Source organism: Calypte anna, chromosome 27, assembly GCF_003957555.1.
Source record: "Calypte anna isolate BGI_N300 chromosome 27, bCalAnn1_v1.p, whole genome shotgun sequence".
NCBI classification, from domain to species: domain Eukaryota; kingdom Metazoa; phylum Chordata; class Aves; order Apodiformes; family Trochilidae; genus Calypte; species Calypte anna.
Window position 1 is genome coordinate 5,686,839 of NC_044272.1, and position 13,737 is coordinate 5,700,575.

The 13,737-nt window shown below is 41.4% G+C and overlaps 1 protein-coding gene across 1 annotated transcript in view; it reads left to right on the top strand.

Moving 5' to 3' along the window:
* The window catches only part of LOC103531214 (M1-specific T cell receptor alpha chain), a 79,935-nt gene that overhangs the window by 62,060 nt on the left and 4,138 nt on the right, over positions 1 to 13,737 (top strand). The window contains exon 3 of the mRNA XM_030465835.1: positions 4,716 to 4,791. Coding sequence (XP_030321695.1) covers positions 4,716 to 4,791 — 76 coding nt within the window. The remainder of the gene's footprint in view (positions 1 to 4,715; positions 4,792 to 13,737) is intronic.

Below are 13,737 nucleotides of genomic sequence, written 5' to 3' on the forward strand. Positions count from 1 at the left end.
GCACAAAACTAATTATGAAATCAAGTTTCAAAGAATCCTAAAAGAAATAGTTAAATCTTAAAACAAATATTTGGCTCCAGAATGAGAATCACTGTCACACCACACAAGTCCAACACATCTGCCATGGTTTCTGATTCACTCGAAACTTTTCACTGGAGGTTCAGAGCAGCAGCTTGGCTGGTGTTTGGTCATTTATGCGTGACCATATCAGATATGGTCACATATGTGCCTTATTAGGGATTAGAGATGGACTTTGAATTAAGGGAACATGTCATCTGGGTCCAAAATGATCACCCATTTGCTACCACTCGAAGCCTTGAAATGGCTAGGGAAATGCTTGGGGAGAGGTGCTGCTTCGGAAGTGGCTTATGGGCTTTTTGTTATGGAAGAAAATACTGTGTGACTATGGCAGCAGCTATGGGAAAGTGACCTTTGACACAGGAGCCAGATTGTCTGTCCAGCCATGTGAGTGTGACCGTTTTGCTGTATGTCTTTCATAAAAAGTCCTCTGGAGCAGTCTGTAGATGTTATTTTTATATAACTGACACCTTTTATAGGGAAAGGAGAAAATCCATGCTCATTCCAGATGCTTTTACACCTAAAGTGTTTCATGTAGAAATTTCTGTTGCTTAGGGAAACATGTTCTCAATCTGGTGCTCCAGGATGCTTTAAGCCTGGATAAGATATGGACAGTGAAAGGAGGAATCTAATGTGGTATTGCTGCTTTCTGCAATAAATTTTGTATGGTTTTGTTATTGGTTTGGTCACTGTGTGATTGATTCCACCTTGAACATTGCCCTTGAGAGTGGGACATGACTGGTAGTGCAGCCAGGCAGGGAGAAAGCCAGCCCGAATGAGTAAGGAGAGGAAAGTCACATTCCTTTCCTGGAAAAAGAACAGCTGATCTGTATTGGAAACTGATCTACATGGGGATGGAGTGTCTGTGTTGTGAGAGACATACACCCAGAACCAAGAAAGTCCTTTTGAAGATGTGCAGGAGAACCCAGGGGAAGATTTCCACTTTTAGGAAAAAATTTTAGGGCTGAGACAGGAGTTGTGATCTTAATTCTGCCTCTTTTCTCTTCACGAGATATAGATGTATTCAGGGGTCATCTCTGTCAGAGCTGAAAAGGATCACCACCTGCAACTTTCTAAAAAAAATGGCCTAGACAGGGAACCACAGCTTTTGAAGAAAAGAGCTAGCTCAGGGCAACAGTGTCTAAGATAGTTTTTGTTGCAAAGGCAAACACTGTGTGACTAATTATGGCTACCAACTCACTTTTGGACATGGAACTCAGCTAAGGATAAATCCCAGTAAGTTTTAAGCCTTTTACAGCACTATTCGCTGGAACAGTTGTGTGATCATTACCTGACCTGAGGGGCAGGTAGACCAGTTCAATCTGTGGGGCTTTGCTTTAGCTGGCAGCAGCAGAGACCTTGGTTCAACAAGGCTCCTTCCTCTTGCTCCTGCTCTCTGCCTTTCACATGAGCACATCTGGATCCTGAGGCCTTCTGTTCAGGCACGAACATTTAGTTCCATGGACGCTGGTACCTGTGAGAATCTGGGCTGGGCTGTGGATGGCTCTGTTCAGCACAGCCATGTGTTCTGTGAAGGGCAAGAAAGTCTTTTTGAAGACTCAGGTGGCTGAGTGAAGAGGCCCATTTTGTAAAGACGTCTCCCACTGTGCTAACAGTGAAGGATGGGGAAAACTCACATGGGGGAGTGGAACCAAACTTCTCATTGCTCCAGGTGAGATGTCTCTTCTCTGAGTCAAGGTCGACTCAACAGAGAAATTCTCTGGTTTCAAAAATAGCAGTGGAGCTCTGTGAAGCAATTTCAGATGGCTTTAGTCTTCCCTGGACAGTAGTGTTACATGTTCTATTAAAGTAAAGGGCATCAGAAAAGTGTCCATCCTGGGGAAATGGAGCAAGGGAAAAGTGTACGCAAGTGAGTGAAATACAAGAGGAGAGATGTGAGAAAAATGATCTTTAGTGAGTGGTTCAGGTTTGGATGTGTTGAGGACAGAGATGGAAAAGGAATTGCTTTGTAGCTCTTCCTTGTGGTGATATGAGGCTGTAGTGAGTGAATCAACCTTAATGATTCTATGATTTTATGAAATAGAATGAGCAATCGAGCTGGCAGTACAATGTAATACAATGGAAGTGTGTGTGGAGGAAATGAAGGATTTCCTTGAGGAAAATTATTCAGGTGGACTGGGTTGTGTAGGAAGGGCACAAAGGTTTTTGTTATGGGAAACAACACAGTGTCTATGAATACTTACCTACTTACATTTGGACAAGGAACCAGGCTTGTGATAAAACCAAGTAAGATTTCTGAGATTTGCGAGATTAGGTGATTTGGTGGAAAAAAAAAAAAAACAACAAGGTAAACATTGTCTAGGAGAGTTATGAAGTGCAGTTCAGAAGCAGGTTGTTTCCCAAAAGTATTAACAAGTAATCTGGCTACTATAAGACCTGCTGGATACTGTAGAACAGGAGACATGGTCTGTAGCCTATTTCTTTCCTTCATGTGAAAAGAAGCTATAAAGAAGGAGGGAATTTCCCATTCCTGCTCGGATTTGCAGATACACAATGCAACTTGACAAAAAAAATCATACTTTTCTCCTTTGAGAACTGAACATGTATACTCATGCCTAAGAAACCTCCAGTAAAATTACTTCATTAATTAAATCTGAGGTAAATTTTCAGCCAGAATTGCAGATGATTTTGGAGATTTTTTACTTTTAAAGAAGAAAAACTAGTAAGGAGAAGTAAGACACTCTTTGAAGACTGTGAAAAACAATTTTTTTCCTCCACTGAAAGGAGGCTGAAGGAGATATTAATATGTCATCTGTGGTGTAGATGTTAACTCTGTTTCCTCAGAAATTTAATCCTACATTGTCCTTGGGTCTGAGAGCAAACCGAATTGTCATTTCTTTTTGTGCTTTGGTTATGGGAACTTTGTTTGGTTTATTTTTCCATTTGCTAGGTCAGATGCAGCCTTCTGTGAATGCGTGGACTGATTTCTGATATTAAATGGGGGTGGTTGTGGTTTTTTTCTTTAGTATAACAAACCAAGCCATTTTGACAGTTTGTCCTGAGAAGTCCCATTGTCCATCAGTGTTTTCTTCCAGAAGCCTAAGAGCCTAAGAAAGTCATTCCTGAATTTTTACCTTTCCCTCCCCTTGGTATTGCATTTCCCAAGGGGCTCATGCATCTTGTCTCAAAAAAGAGGCAAGAGAGGGTGAAAGAGAAGAGAGAGTTCTTGCTAGGGCATGTAGCATTGTGTGAACAGCAACTTAGGAAAACTCCAGTTTGGACCAGGGACAAAGCTACATGTTTTGCCAAGTATGTTTTCTTCTCTTGCTTCTCCATTTTACCCTGACTCCCCACCCTTGCATTTTTCCCGCTTTTTAGGAAAAAACAAAACAAACAAACCAGACCAAAAAGAGAAGTCAGAGCCTCAGCTAGAAGACACAGAGGACTTTGATTTTTCACAGCCTTGCCATGGCTGGGCAGAGTCTTGGGGAGAGGTGTTGCTCCTGAAGTGGCTTGCTGGGCTTTTTGTTATGGAAGGAAATGCTGTGGGGTTATGATTCTGGCTACAAAAAGGTGACCTTTGGCTCAGGAACCAGATTGTCTGTCCAGTCAAGTGAGTGTGCAGTTCTCATGTTCACTCTTTGTTTAAAGTTCTCGAGTGTCCAGTGTAGTGCCCTGCCAGACATACTGGTATCTGGTTCATGATAGAGATGGGAAGGAGAACATGGTCAGGCTTTCAACTCAAGGCAAAGTGTGTAACCCACAAGGGGAGTTTCGAAGACAGTGGATGTGCACTGAAGTCCCACTTGGAAGAGTAAGTTTATCAGGAACATTATTTCAGGAACAGATTTGTTGTGTGTAGCAGCACTGTTGATGAGCCTCTTGCATCGGAGAGCTTTTCCATAACTTTTTGTACAAGGTCATTTGCAAGGCTGACAGGGACATTTTTGTTATGAAATTTGTCAGAATGCATATGGTGCAGAGAAAGTCTCTTTGGAAAGGAAGCTGATCTCCCAGTTCTAGCCTGTAGCGAGCCAATTGCACTGGATCTGGAACTGGAACCTTTTTTCACATCTTCCTTTATATTTAGTTGGGAACTGAAGAGTGAAACCCAGGAATCCCTCGTCTTCTTCCAGATACCTCCATGACAATGGCCCAGTTATCCCTGTCTTTAAATTCTTGTCCTTCATTGAGGATGGTCACCATCTGTGCACCATGCGATGGCCACTGACCAATCATCTCCCAGCAGCCTTTGAGACCCACAGGTCATTTTCATGGGTTCAGTACCAAGATGGGACTGGGGTGTGTTGAGAAAAGGCAGATGAACTTCAGTGTGCCCTAAAGCAGCACCTGGCCTGTCCACAGGTAGTCACTTGGAAGCCACCAGTACCACCACTCCTGAAGGCTCCTTATCCCTTCACAGCTCCTCTCTGCTGTTTGTAGTTGTAAAGTCCTCAAGCCATGGGATGTTGGGTGAACTATTGACAGAGTAGCACAAAACTCACCTTTGGGAAAGGCACAAAATGCTCTGAAAATCCCTATCAGCAGGTTGGTGGCACTGCAGAAAGACAGAGGATTTGTGTTCTTCTAGGTTTGGCCTGGCTTGGCAAAGTCTTGGGGAGAGGTGTTGTTTCTGTTGTTTCTAATGTGGCTTGTTGGGGTTTTTGTTATGGGAGGAAATATTGTGTGATTCTGACTATGACTATGGCAAGGTGACCTTTGGCTCAGGGACCAGACTGTCCGTCCAACCACGTGAGTGTGTACTTTTCTTTTGTGTCCTCTGTCAAAAACCTTTGGGTGTCCACTGGGCCACCCTTTAGAAGTACTTGTATCTGAATCACATAACATTGGAATGAGAAGATAGGTGCTATTTCATTTAATGCATACAGAGTAAACCATCGGGAGAGTTCCATTCCATTGAATGATGAAATTCTCCAAAAGACCCAAGGTCTTGCCTTAGTCACATTCCATTGCTTTGACTTCCTTTGTAGTATTTTACAGAGTGTAGGTTAATCTAAATGAGGGGTTGTGCCTTCGCTCTATACTTAGATGGGGACATCTGCTGCAAGCAATTATATTTCAGATCAGTTTACCAGCCTGCTCCTGTCTCATCTTAAGCATCTTTGGAAGCTGGTTTAGATGGCTACATAATTGAAACATAATTTTCCAATGGTTCAAAAGCACTCCAATTTTTTGGCAACAGTGTGTCTCCCTTAGAATCCTAGGTGCTACTGCTGTAGACCTTGCTTCATCCACTGCTGTCCATCACTCTGGTTAAAACCCTTATCAGTTCTGCTCCTTCACCCTCCAGGATGAGGCATGGTGACTGCCATTCCAGAGTCTAGTGAGTTAATGCAGAAGGGAGGAGGGGCCGCCCAGTAGAACCCAGTGAGAATGCTTGTGGGGAAAGGTGATGTTTGGCAGGGGCATCATTGTAACTGTGAGACCTTCTGAGCAGCGTGGGATATTCTGGCTAAGTGTGATTGCTGGTCAACACCTGCAGTACTGAGCTGGGCACTCAGCTCTATGGGTTAACATTTCTGAAAATACTGAAAGGTGTGGAAATGGTTGAGGGACTCAGTTCCACCATAATACTTCAGGACCTCGTGAGGCACCTAAAGAAAGCTATTGTCCAAGTCTTTCAGCCTGTTGGTATCCTCAGTCTCTAGATGATTTGGCTCTTTGCACAAGTTCTCTTTTTCTGAGATATGATCGTGATACTGGCATAGGACAGAACTGCAGGCAAATGAGACCTCATGATTAGGGTTCAGGGTCCAAGTAAGAGTGTTTCAGGGGCAAAATACATTTAAACAGAGACCAAATGGCCAGAGATTGGAGGGAGTCTTTCCTCCTTTTCAGTGGGTGAGTCTCAGGAGTTGTGGAAAGGACAACTGCAGATGTGCTCAGTGATATTTTGAGAGAGTTTGCTCCCCTGGAGCAGAGAGAATGATGCTGGAGAGAAAGTTGTCTCTGGGACAGGAACAAGGTTGATAGGGCTGCTACATAAGTACACAACCCTGTCTTTTGCGGAAGAGAGTCATGAATGAGCCTGAAGGACAAAATGCACTACAGAATACAAGGGTAGGGATAGTTTCCACTTGGTATGTAAAATGTTCTTTGCTTTATGTAACAGCAGCACAGACCTTGGTTCAACAAGGCTTCTTCTGCTTGCTGCTGCTCTCTGCCTTTCACATAAGCACATCTGGATCCTGAGGCCTTCTGCTCAGACATAGACATTTAGTTCCATGGATGCTGGTACCTGTGAGAATCTGGGCTGGGCTGTGGATGGCTCTGTTCAGCACAGCCATGTGTTCTGAAGGACAAATCAATAATGCTTCTATTTGTGGCAGAATCCCAGTTGTCATCCCTCCTTCAGATGTGTTTGTCAAGAGATTTCATATCAAGGTTACAGTGATGATTCCTGCTTTCAAATTCCTGATGTTGATGGGAAGAAGCAGATGTCCTGGAGATTAGTTGTAGAGTAACTGGCATGAGAGCTGATGGTTTTTGCTGGGCTGTGAAGTACTGTGTGAATACAGTGAACTACAAACTGACACTGGGGACAGGGACACGCCTGGTTGTGAAGCCCAGTAAGTACAACTGCTGCCCAGCTGTAGGTATTCCTTGTGCTTTGTTATCTCAATCCTGCCTTGCCAGCTCCATGAGCATTCAAATTTGGCTGATCAGATCAGACTCATTCCTAGCACAATGGGCAGTGGGCTTTTTGCCACCCCTTTTCCTGGGGCTGTACCTCATCATCTGTGGGGTCCACATGCTGTCTGCTTTCCTCCAAGATTGACTTGGGCTCAGGAGAAGCAGCAGGCCCCGTAAATGGGTTTTTGACCAACAGGACCAATACTGATCCTGCCAAATAGCAGTGGGAAGCACTGTCCCTCTTCTGCTGCTCCTTCCAGCCTTGCCATGGCTGGGCAAAGGCTTGGGGAGAGGTGCTGCTTCTGAAGTGGCTTCATGGGCTTCTTGTTATGGAAGAAAATACTGTGAGGTTCTGGCTATGACAAGCTGACCTTTGGCTCATGAACCAGACTGTCAGTCCAGCCATGTGTGTGCAATTTTTTTGTGTGTTCTCTGTTTAAAATTCTGGAATGCCCAATGTAGCACCCTGTCAGACACACTTGTATCTGCTTTATGGTAGATGTGGGAAGAATGATACTTATTTACAATAATCCTTGAGTGTCCCTCAGAGAGCCCTGGTTACATATGCAGAAAAGAGGGGGAGAAGAACATGCATGCTATTTTAAGGTGCATATGGTGCACGATTTTTACTGCTTAGAGAAATGTGCTGAGGATAAAGTGCTCCACGATGCTGATATTCCATCAGCAAGCACAAGTAGATTCATGGTTCCTGACAGATGGGCAGATTGGCCGAGACAGTGACTGTATATGACTGTGGAAGGCCACAGGGGAGAGTTAAAGGGGGTTGAGTTCTGTTCCTTACCTTAGGACATACAGCTAACAGGCAAGGTTCAGATCTCGTGCTGTGAATCCTTATGATATTGCTTACAGTTGGATAAGATTTGGACAGTGAAAAGAGTGTTGCAGTCTTACCCAGCAATTGTGCCCTAAGGCCATGCTGTAACTTGTCAAAAAAAAAAAAAAAAAAAAAAAAAGCTGCAATATATCTTGCTTTGTAAAAAGAACCCACCTGCAGATGGAAACATGGACAAATAGGAAAATGGACTTCTTTGGTTACTCTGACCCTAGAGTGGTTTCATGTTGTTATTCCTATCTCTTTCTTCCATTCCTGTACAACAAGGTTTTGGGGCAGGGATCATAAGGTGTTCCCTTCTTAGTAAAGAGTAGGTTCTTCCCATATTCCTATACCTGAGGTGACTATAATCTGTTTGAGTATTTATCATCTCTAGCAGAGGCAGATCCATGACTGAATGTGTCCAAAGCCTCCAACATCCACTCAGGAAGCTGAGTGAAGAGGCCCATTTTGTAAAGACCTCTCCCGCTGTGCGGGATGGGAGGACAGGAAAAACTCACATGGGGGAGTGGAACCAAACTTCTCACTGCTCCAGGTGAGCTGTCTCTTCTCTGAGTCAAGGTCGACTCAACATTGAAATCCCTGTTCTTTGGCTTCAAAAATAACAGTGTAGTGGCTCTGTGAAGCAATCTGGGATGTCTTTAGCCTTCCCTGGGCAGTAGTGTTACACGTTCTAAGTAACGGGCACCAGAAAAATATCCATCCTGGGGAAAGGGATCAAGGGAAAAGTGTACACAAGTGAGTGAAATACAAGAGGAGAGATGTGAGGAAAACCTAATGGTCTTTAGTGAGTGGTTCAGGTTTGGCTGTGTCAAGGATGGAGATGGAAAGGGAATTGCTTTGTGGCTCTTCCTTGTGGTATTAATGAGACTGTAGTGAGTGATTCAACTTTAATGATTCTATGATTTTATGAAAGAGAATGAGCAATGGAGCTTTGCAAAAGGGTGCCCTGGCATGCACATATGCTGACTTGAGACCTGAGAATGTGGCAATACAAGATTCTCACTGAATAATCTAACAAACATTATGGGGAATCTCCTCAGCCTATATAGCAAAATAAACATTTCCTTCAGATACATTCCTAAGAGCTTTCCAAATGTATACTGAGACCTCAGAGTTTGATGGCAGAATAAGCAATGGTGTCCTTGCCACATAGAATGTGTGCTTAAACACTAAATGGGAACCATGCTCTGAAATTTCTCTTGACTAATTCAGGTGGGAAGTCAAAGGGAATTAGATGGTGAGGTGTGTACAATGCCAATGATCACACGGTCAGCTGTGAAGTAACAGCAAATTAATTTCTGATAGAGGAATCTGACTGGCAGACTAAATAAATGAGGAATGAGAAGAAAAATAGAACTTGTGATGCAGGTGGCTTTCTGGAAGAAATGCGGTAAATATGATGGAGGGGAATATTAAGAAATAGATACCTGAGAACTGGAAAGATGTAAAACACCATGTGAAAGCAAATTAGACAGAAGAAAAGTCCCAGCTATATGATGTGTTCAAACATAAAGAGGATTTATTTTGGTGAAGTACTTAGCTGTTGAAGGTTCCATTCAATACCACTCAATATTGTAGAAGGCTGCACTATTGTGTGACTATGGAAGCAGCTACAAATTCACATTTGGATCTGGAACAGTACTTCTGGTTTCCCCAGGTACATTTACCTTGATTTTTTGCCCAATTTGCTAGATTGTTGCGGATACACAGCAAGATCTGGGAAATGGCAGCTTTCAAAGATATAGTAGCCTAGAGTTTCATCCTAAGTGGTGGATTTTATTCCATGGCCACCATCCAAGTAGTCTTGAGGCAGGTGCAGACAGGCATATGCTTTCAATGTTCTTCAACCAATTGAATCATTTCAGTGACAAAATAAGACAAAGTCTGGTTTTGGTCTTCTATGAAGTAGGTCACATGGATTTGTTCTCTTCTAAGGGTAATCCATGCCACTTCCATTGGCTTCAAGCAAAGTCATGGATGATATAAATCAAATTAAAATGTATTGGATAGACTTGATGACCTTAGAGGTCTTTTTCAACTAGAATGATTCTGTGATTCTGTATTGAAACACAAGAATGGCCATAATATTTAGAAAGTATCCATTTAAGGTGATTATCATAATTTTATCTGTTCTTTGTTTGTAGCAGAATCCCATCAAGGAACAGTGTACTCTCAAGAATTTCAATATTAGTGCTGCAAGGGGAATTGGACTGTCTTTAGCTGGTTTGTCTGATGTACACATACTGTGCTATCCACAAACATTGCAAGTGGATTGTGTTTGCGACTGGGACTTGAATCAGGATTTGCTGAGCTGTCACAGCTACAAGGCTGTGAGCATTAATGCTCACTTCTGCTGTCACGAATCTGATTAAAACAAGGGTGTGTTGATCCTGAAGTAATAGAACTAGAAGGCTCAGATGGCCTTCTCAAATCCCTGTGAAGCTCCAAGATCTGGGACTTTTTATTGTAATGATTATTCGATCTCTCTAACTTTGGTCCTGATAATTTTCTAGTAGATTTCTTTGGTACTTTGATGGTAACTTAAACAATGAGTTTCACCAGTGCTCCCTTAAGTTATTCCCTGCTCTGGAATGTCTATTGACCTCATTTTCAGTATCAGCTGGGAAGAACTGTCTACATTTTTGTAGAGGTTGACACCAGTGTGCCAATCAGGGATACGTGAAACTCACATTTGGAACTGGGACCCAACTCCTTGTTATTCCAAGTAAGTCTAAGCTTTCTATTTTGTATTAACACCAGGACTGGCAAATAATTTATTGATTGGGTAGATGGATTAGGGATTTTCATGGCAGCATGTTCCAGCTTCTTTCCAGTTTCCCTTGACAAAAACTAGTTGGAATAGAGATGTTGTATTGGAATCCAGGTGTATGGCTACTGTGCAGTGACCCACTGCAGAAAAGAACAGCCAAAGAAGAATATAATGCTCACACAGTTTTCATTGTCATGGCATGGGGCAGTCATGCATAGAGTGCTGCAAGCAATACACACATGGGCAAATGCTACGTAAGTTTAGCAGTTTTACATAGCTTCTGGCTACTCAGGTTTCCTGATTTAATTTTTGCATCCTTAAAACAATAAATATACAATATCTGAAGGTTATTCTGACTAATGGCTTAGAGATTGGATTCTCTAACTCTTAGTCTAAGAGAATATGCCATATTATTTTTGCTTTAAAATCTCTTTCCACATTTGTAAGAACTGTTGTTAAAGTGCGAGCAGTCAGGAACTAGAAACAGTGTATTTGGAAGGGGAACAAAACTTGTTGTGATGCATGAACAGCCTCTTTCCTTTTCTCAGTTATACTTTAAAATGCTTTAGAAACCTGAATAGATGGGAGAAAATTTCCAGTATCTTTGTGTGTCATCCTCTGGTAAACAGATTTCCCACATATTTTGGATGAGTAACCATTGGAATTTGTGGCTGGTAGGAAGGAATTAATTGCAAAGGCTTCTTGTTGAGCAGGAAACTTAGATACAAATTTGTGTTTGGACGAGGTTCTAGATTGAAAGTCAACCCAGGGATTTCGAGAAGGACAAGCTATGAAGGTATGAAGGTGGGGACAATGTCCACTGGTTAGTGTTTCTGAATAGGTCTAATTATTGAGAATGAATATAAATTCTAGATGGATAGTGGAGGGACAAGGGAAGACTGAGAGAAAATGAACCCAGGAGTATTTCTCAACAGGGTGTTTGTGAAGATGCAACAGGGAGACTGGAAATAGCAGGAAATGAGATAGCATCAGAAATATATTTGGGCCTATCATTAACATTAACTTCTGAGTCCTGTTAGACAGTAACAGCGTTTATGCAGTAATTATAAGTAGCAAAATATTAGCCTAGGCAGAGCTAGCTTTATTTTGCAGACACCAGCATCTGCATTTTTCCTTAGATTGAGAGGAAAAAAAAAAAAAGAAAAAGAGAGGTATCTCTGTTTCATGTTGAACTTCACAGTTTCACACTGCACTGGGGAGAAATTTCCTAGGTGACTTATACTATGGTATTTGCAATCATTCAAAATGAAATGTGTGGGAAACCACAGCTAGGAGAGTCATTTTTGGAAATGCTATCTATGATCTCAAATATGTTATCTAATTACATGTACCCATTAAACAGACCAATCAGGAAAAGATAAAATTTTGGTGTGAAATAGACATCTACACCTGAGAAAAATCCACAAATGTAAGGTCAAAAGTTCTCCTATATTTTATTTCAACTTAAAAAATTCCTTCTTCCATCTAGTTTTAGAAAGGAATTTTACATTAATTCTTTTGAACATGGTATCTTGATGGTTTTTCTTACTCACTAAACAAATGGGAGCTTTTTGGCTGGCACCACAGGAGTAGCTAATCTCTAATTCAGAAAGTTTCCTTTTTTGGATTTGAAATTATTTGACTTAAGGTTTGGAGTAGATGATATTTAAAGGTGCTTTCAAATTCAAACCATTCTATGATTCTATGAACTCTTTCTGAGAAAATAAATATCTGGCATGTAATATTGAAAGCTGCTTCTGGAAACTAAAACCCACTCCGATTTTGGAAGTATAAGCATGCAGAAGTATTCTGTGAAACAGACAGAGGTTGATGAGCAGTCACTTCAAGTCTTTTTATTCCCAGACAATTGTTACACAGATGCATGAAGCAATCTCATCCACCTGTGAATTTTAAAGATTGAATTTAAGTTTTGAATTTAAAGATCTGAATTTAATTTGTAAAGATAAGTAGAATTGTTCTTTCTACCCCAAAAAATCTTTCCCTAACACTGTTGAAAGGAGCAGCAGAGTTCATAGCAAATTTCTTTATTTAGGTGATGTATGAAAAAATCAATATAAGGACACATTAGGGTATTGTTTCCCAACATGAAATTTAAAGAAACTTCATTTCTACTTCTCCTTAATGTGAGTATATGGTATAAGCATTTATTCTGGTTCAGTACTTGAGAACTATTTAGTCCAGTGAACTTTTTACTTCTCCTCAAACACTGGGTATTTTCCTGTATTAATTTCTCTTTAGTTTTTGGCTCAGCTAGAAATGTTCCTCTTTAAAGATTTGTGAGAATGATCTTGGATGGTTTTGGTGGTTTGACTGCCCCAAGTGTAATTACAGGGGCAATGACAAACACATTTTTGGGATGGAGACCAGAATTATATCTGATCCCTGTAAGTGAAGCAGCATTTTGGTATTTGCAAATATTGAATTTCTGCACAGAATCATCCTTTTACTTTGGATGACTTCGCTGGTGCTGGACTAGGACCTGGCTTTTTTTATCTCCATGCTGCCAGACACAAGTATTGGAATTATAGAGTAGGGTTCAGATATTAAATGTGGCCATCCAGCCTTACTGTAGACATCCTAGCATCCATGAAAAGGCTGGCAGATTTCACGGGGATCTTTGGTAGACCTTTTGGAACCTCCAGAAAATAACATTAAAGTGCTTATTAAGTCACAGGAGGTGCTGCTCTGGGGTCAAGATTAGTCTGTAAGGGTGTGTGAGGGGATAGATAATTTCTCTGGGCTGGGGGATAGCTCCAGGTTGACTCTAGCTGTGGAATATCTTGTCTCACATTGAATTCTAAGAGGACCAAAGACCTCTATCATACCATTTCCAGTCTGACCAGAGATTCAGAGAATTTGCTTTAGAGGGAATGCTGATAAGCCTCTGTATAGTACAAGCTATATGTTAAACTGGTTCATGATTTTTATGTTTGGGGGAAAAAAAAGAAAAAAAAGAAAAAGGGCTTAGATCTCAATTTGATTTTGGAACAGGCTTCTGCTGCTCCAACCCTGAAATCAGCCTCTGGAGTTGGCTTTCTCTGTAGGCTCATCAGGAATGGAATTCAAACATCTCCCACCTGGAAGATATCCTTCAGTAAAGATGAAATTAGGCAGCTCAGAATACCATGCTTTACTTCTCAATCCTTCCTGCAAATATAGGTCATAAATATCAATACAACATCTGCAACACATCCACCAACATGTTAAGACAGAGTAGCAGGAAATATCAGTCACAGTGCTGTGGTTATAATAGCTGATATTTACCAAGACTGTTATCTGCAGACCTGTGAAAAAGTGTATAGATGTTTAAAGGAACCTATCAGGAAAACACCCAGTAACAGAACAAAGCCAGAAGCTACTCTGGGCAAGAATAAAAAATTAATATTTCACAAAACAC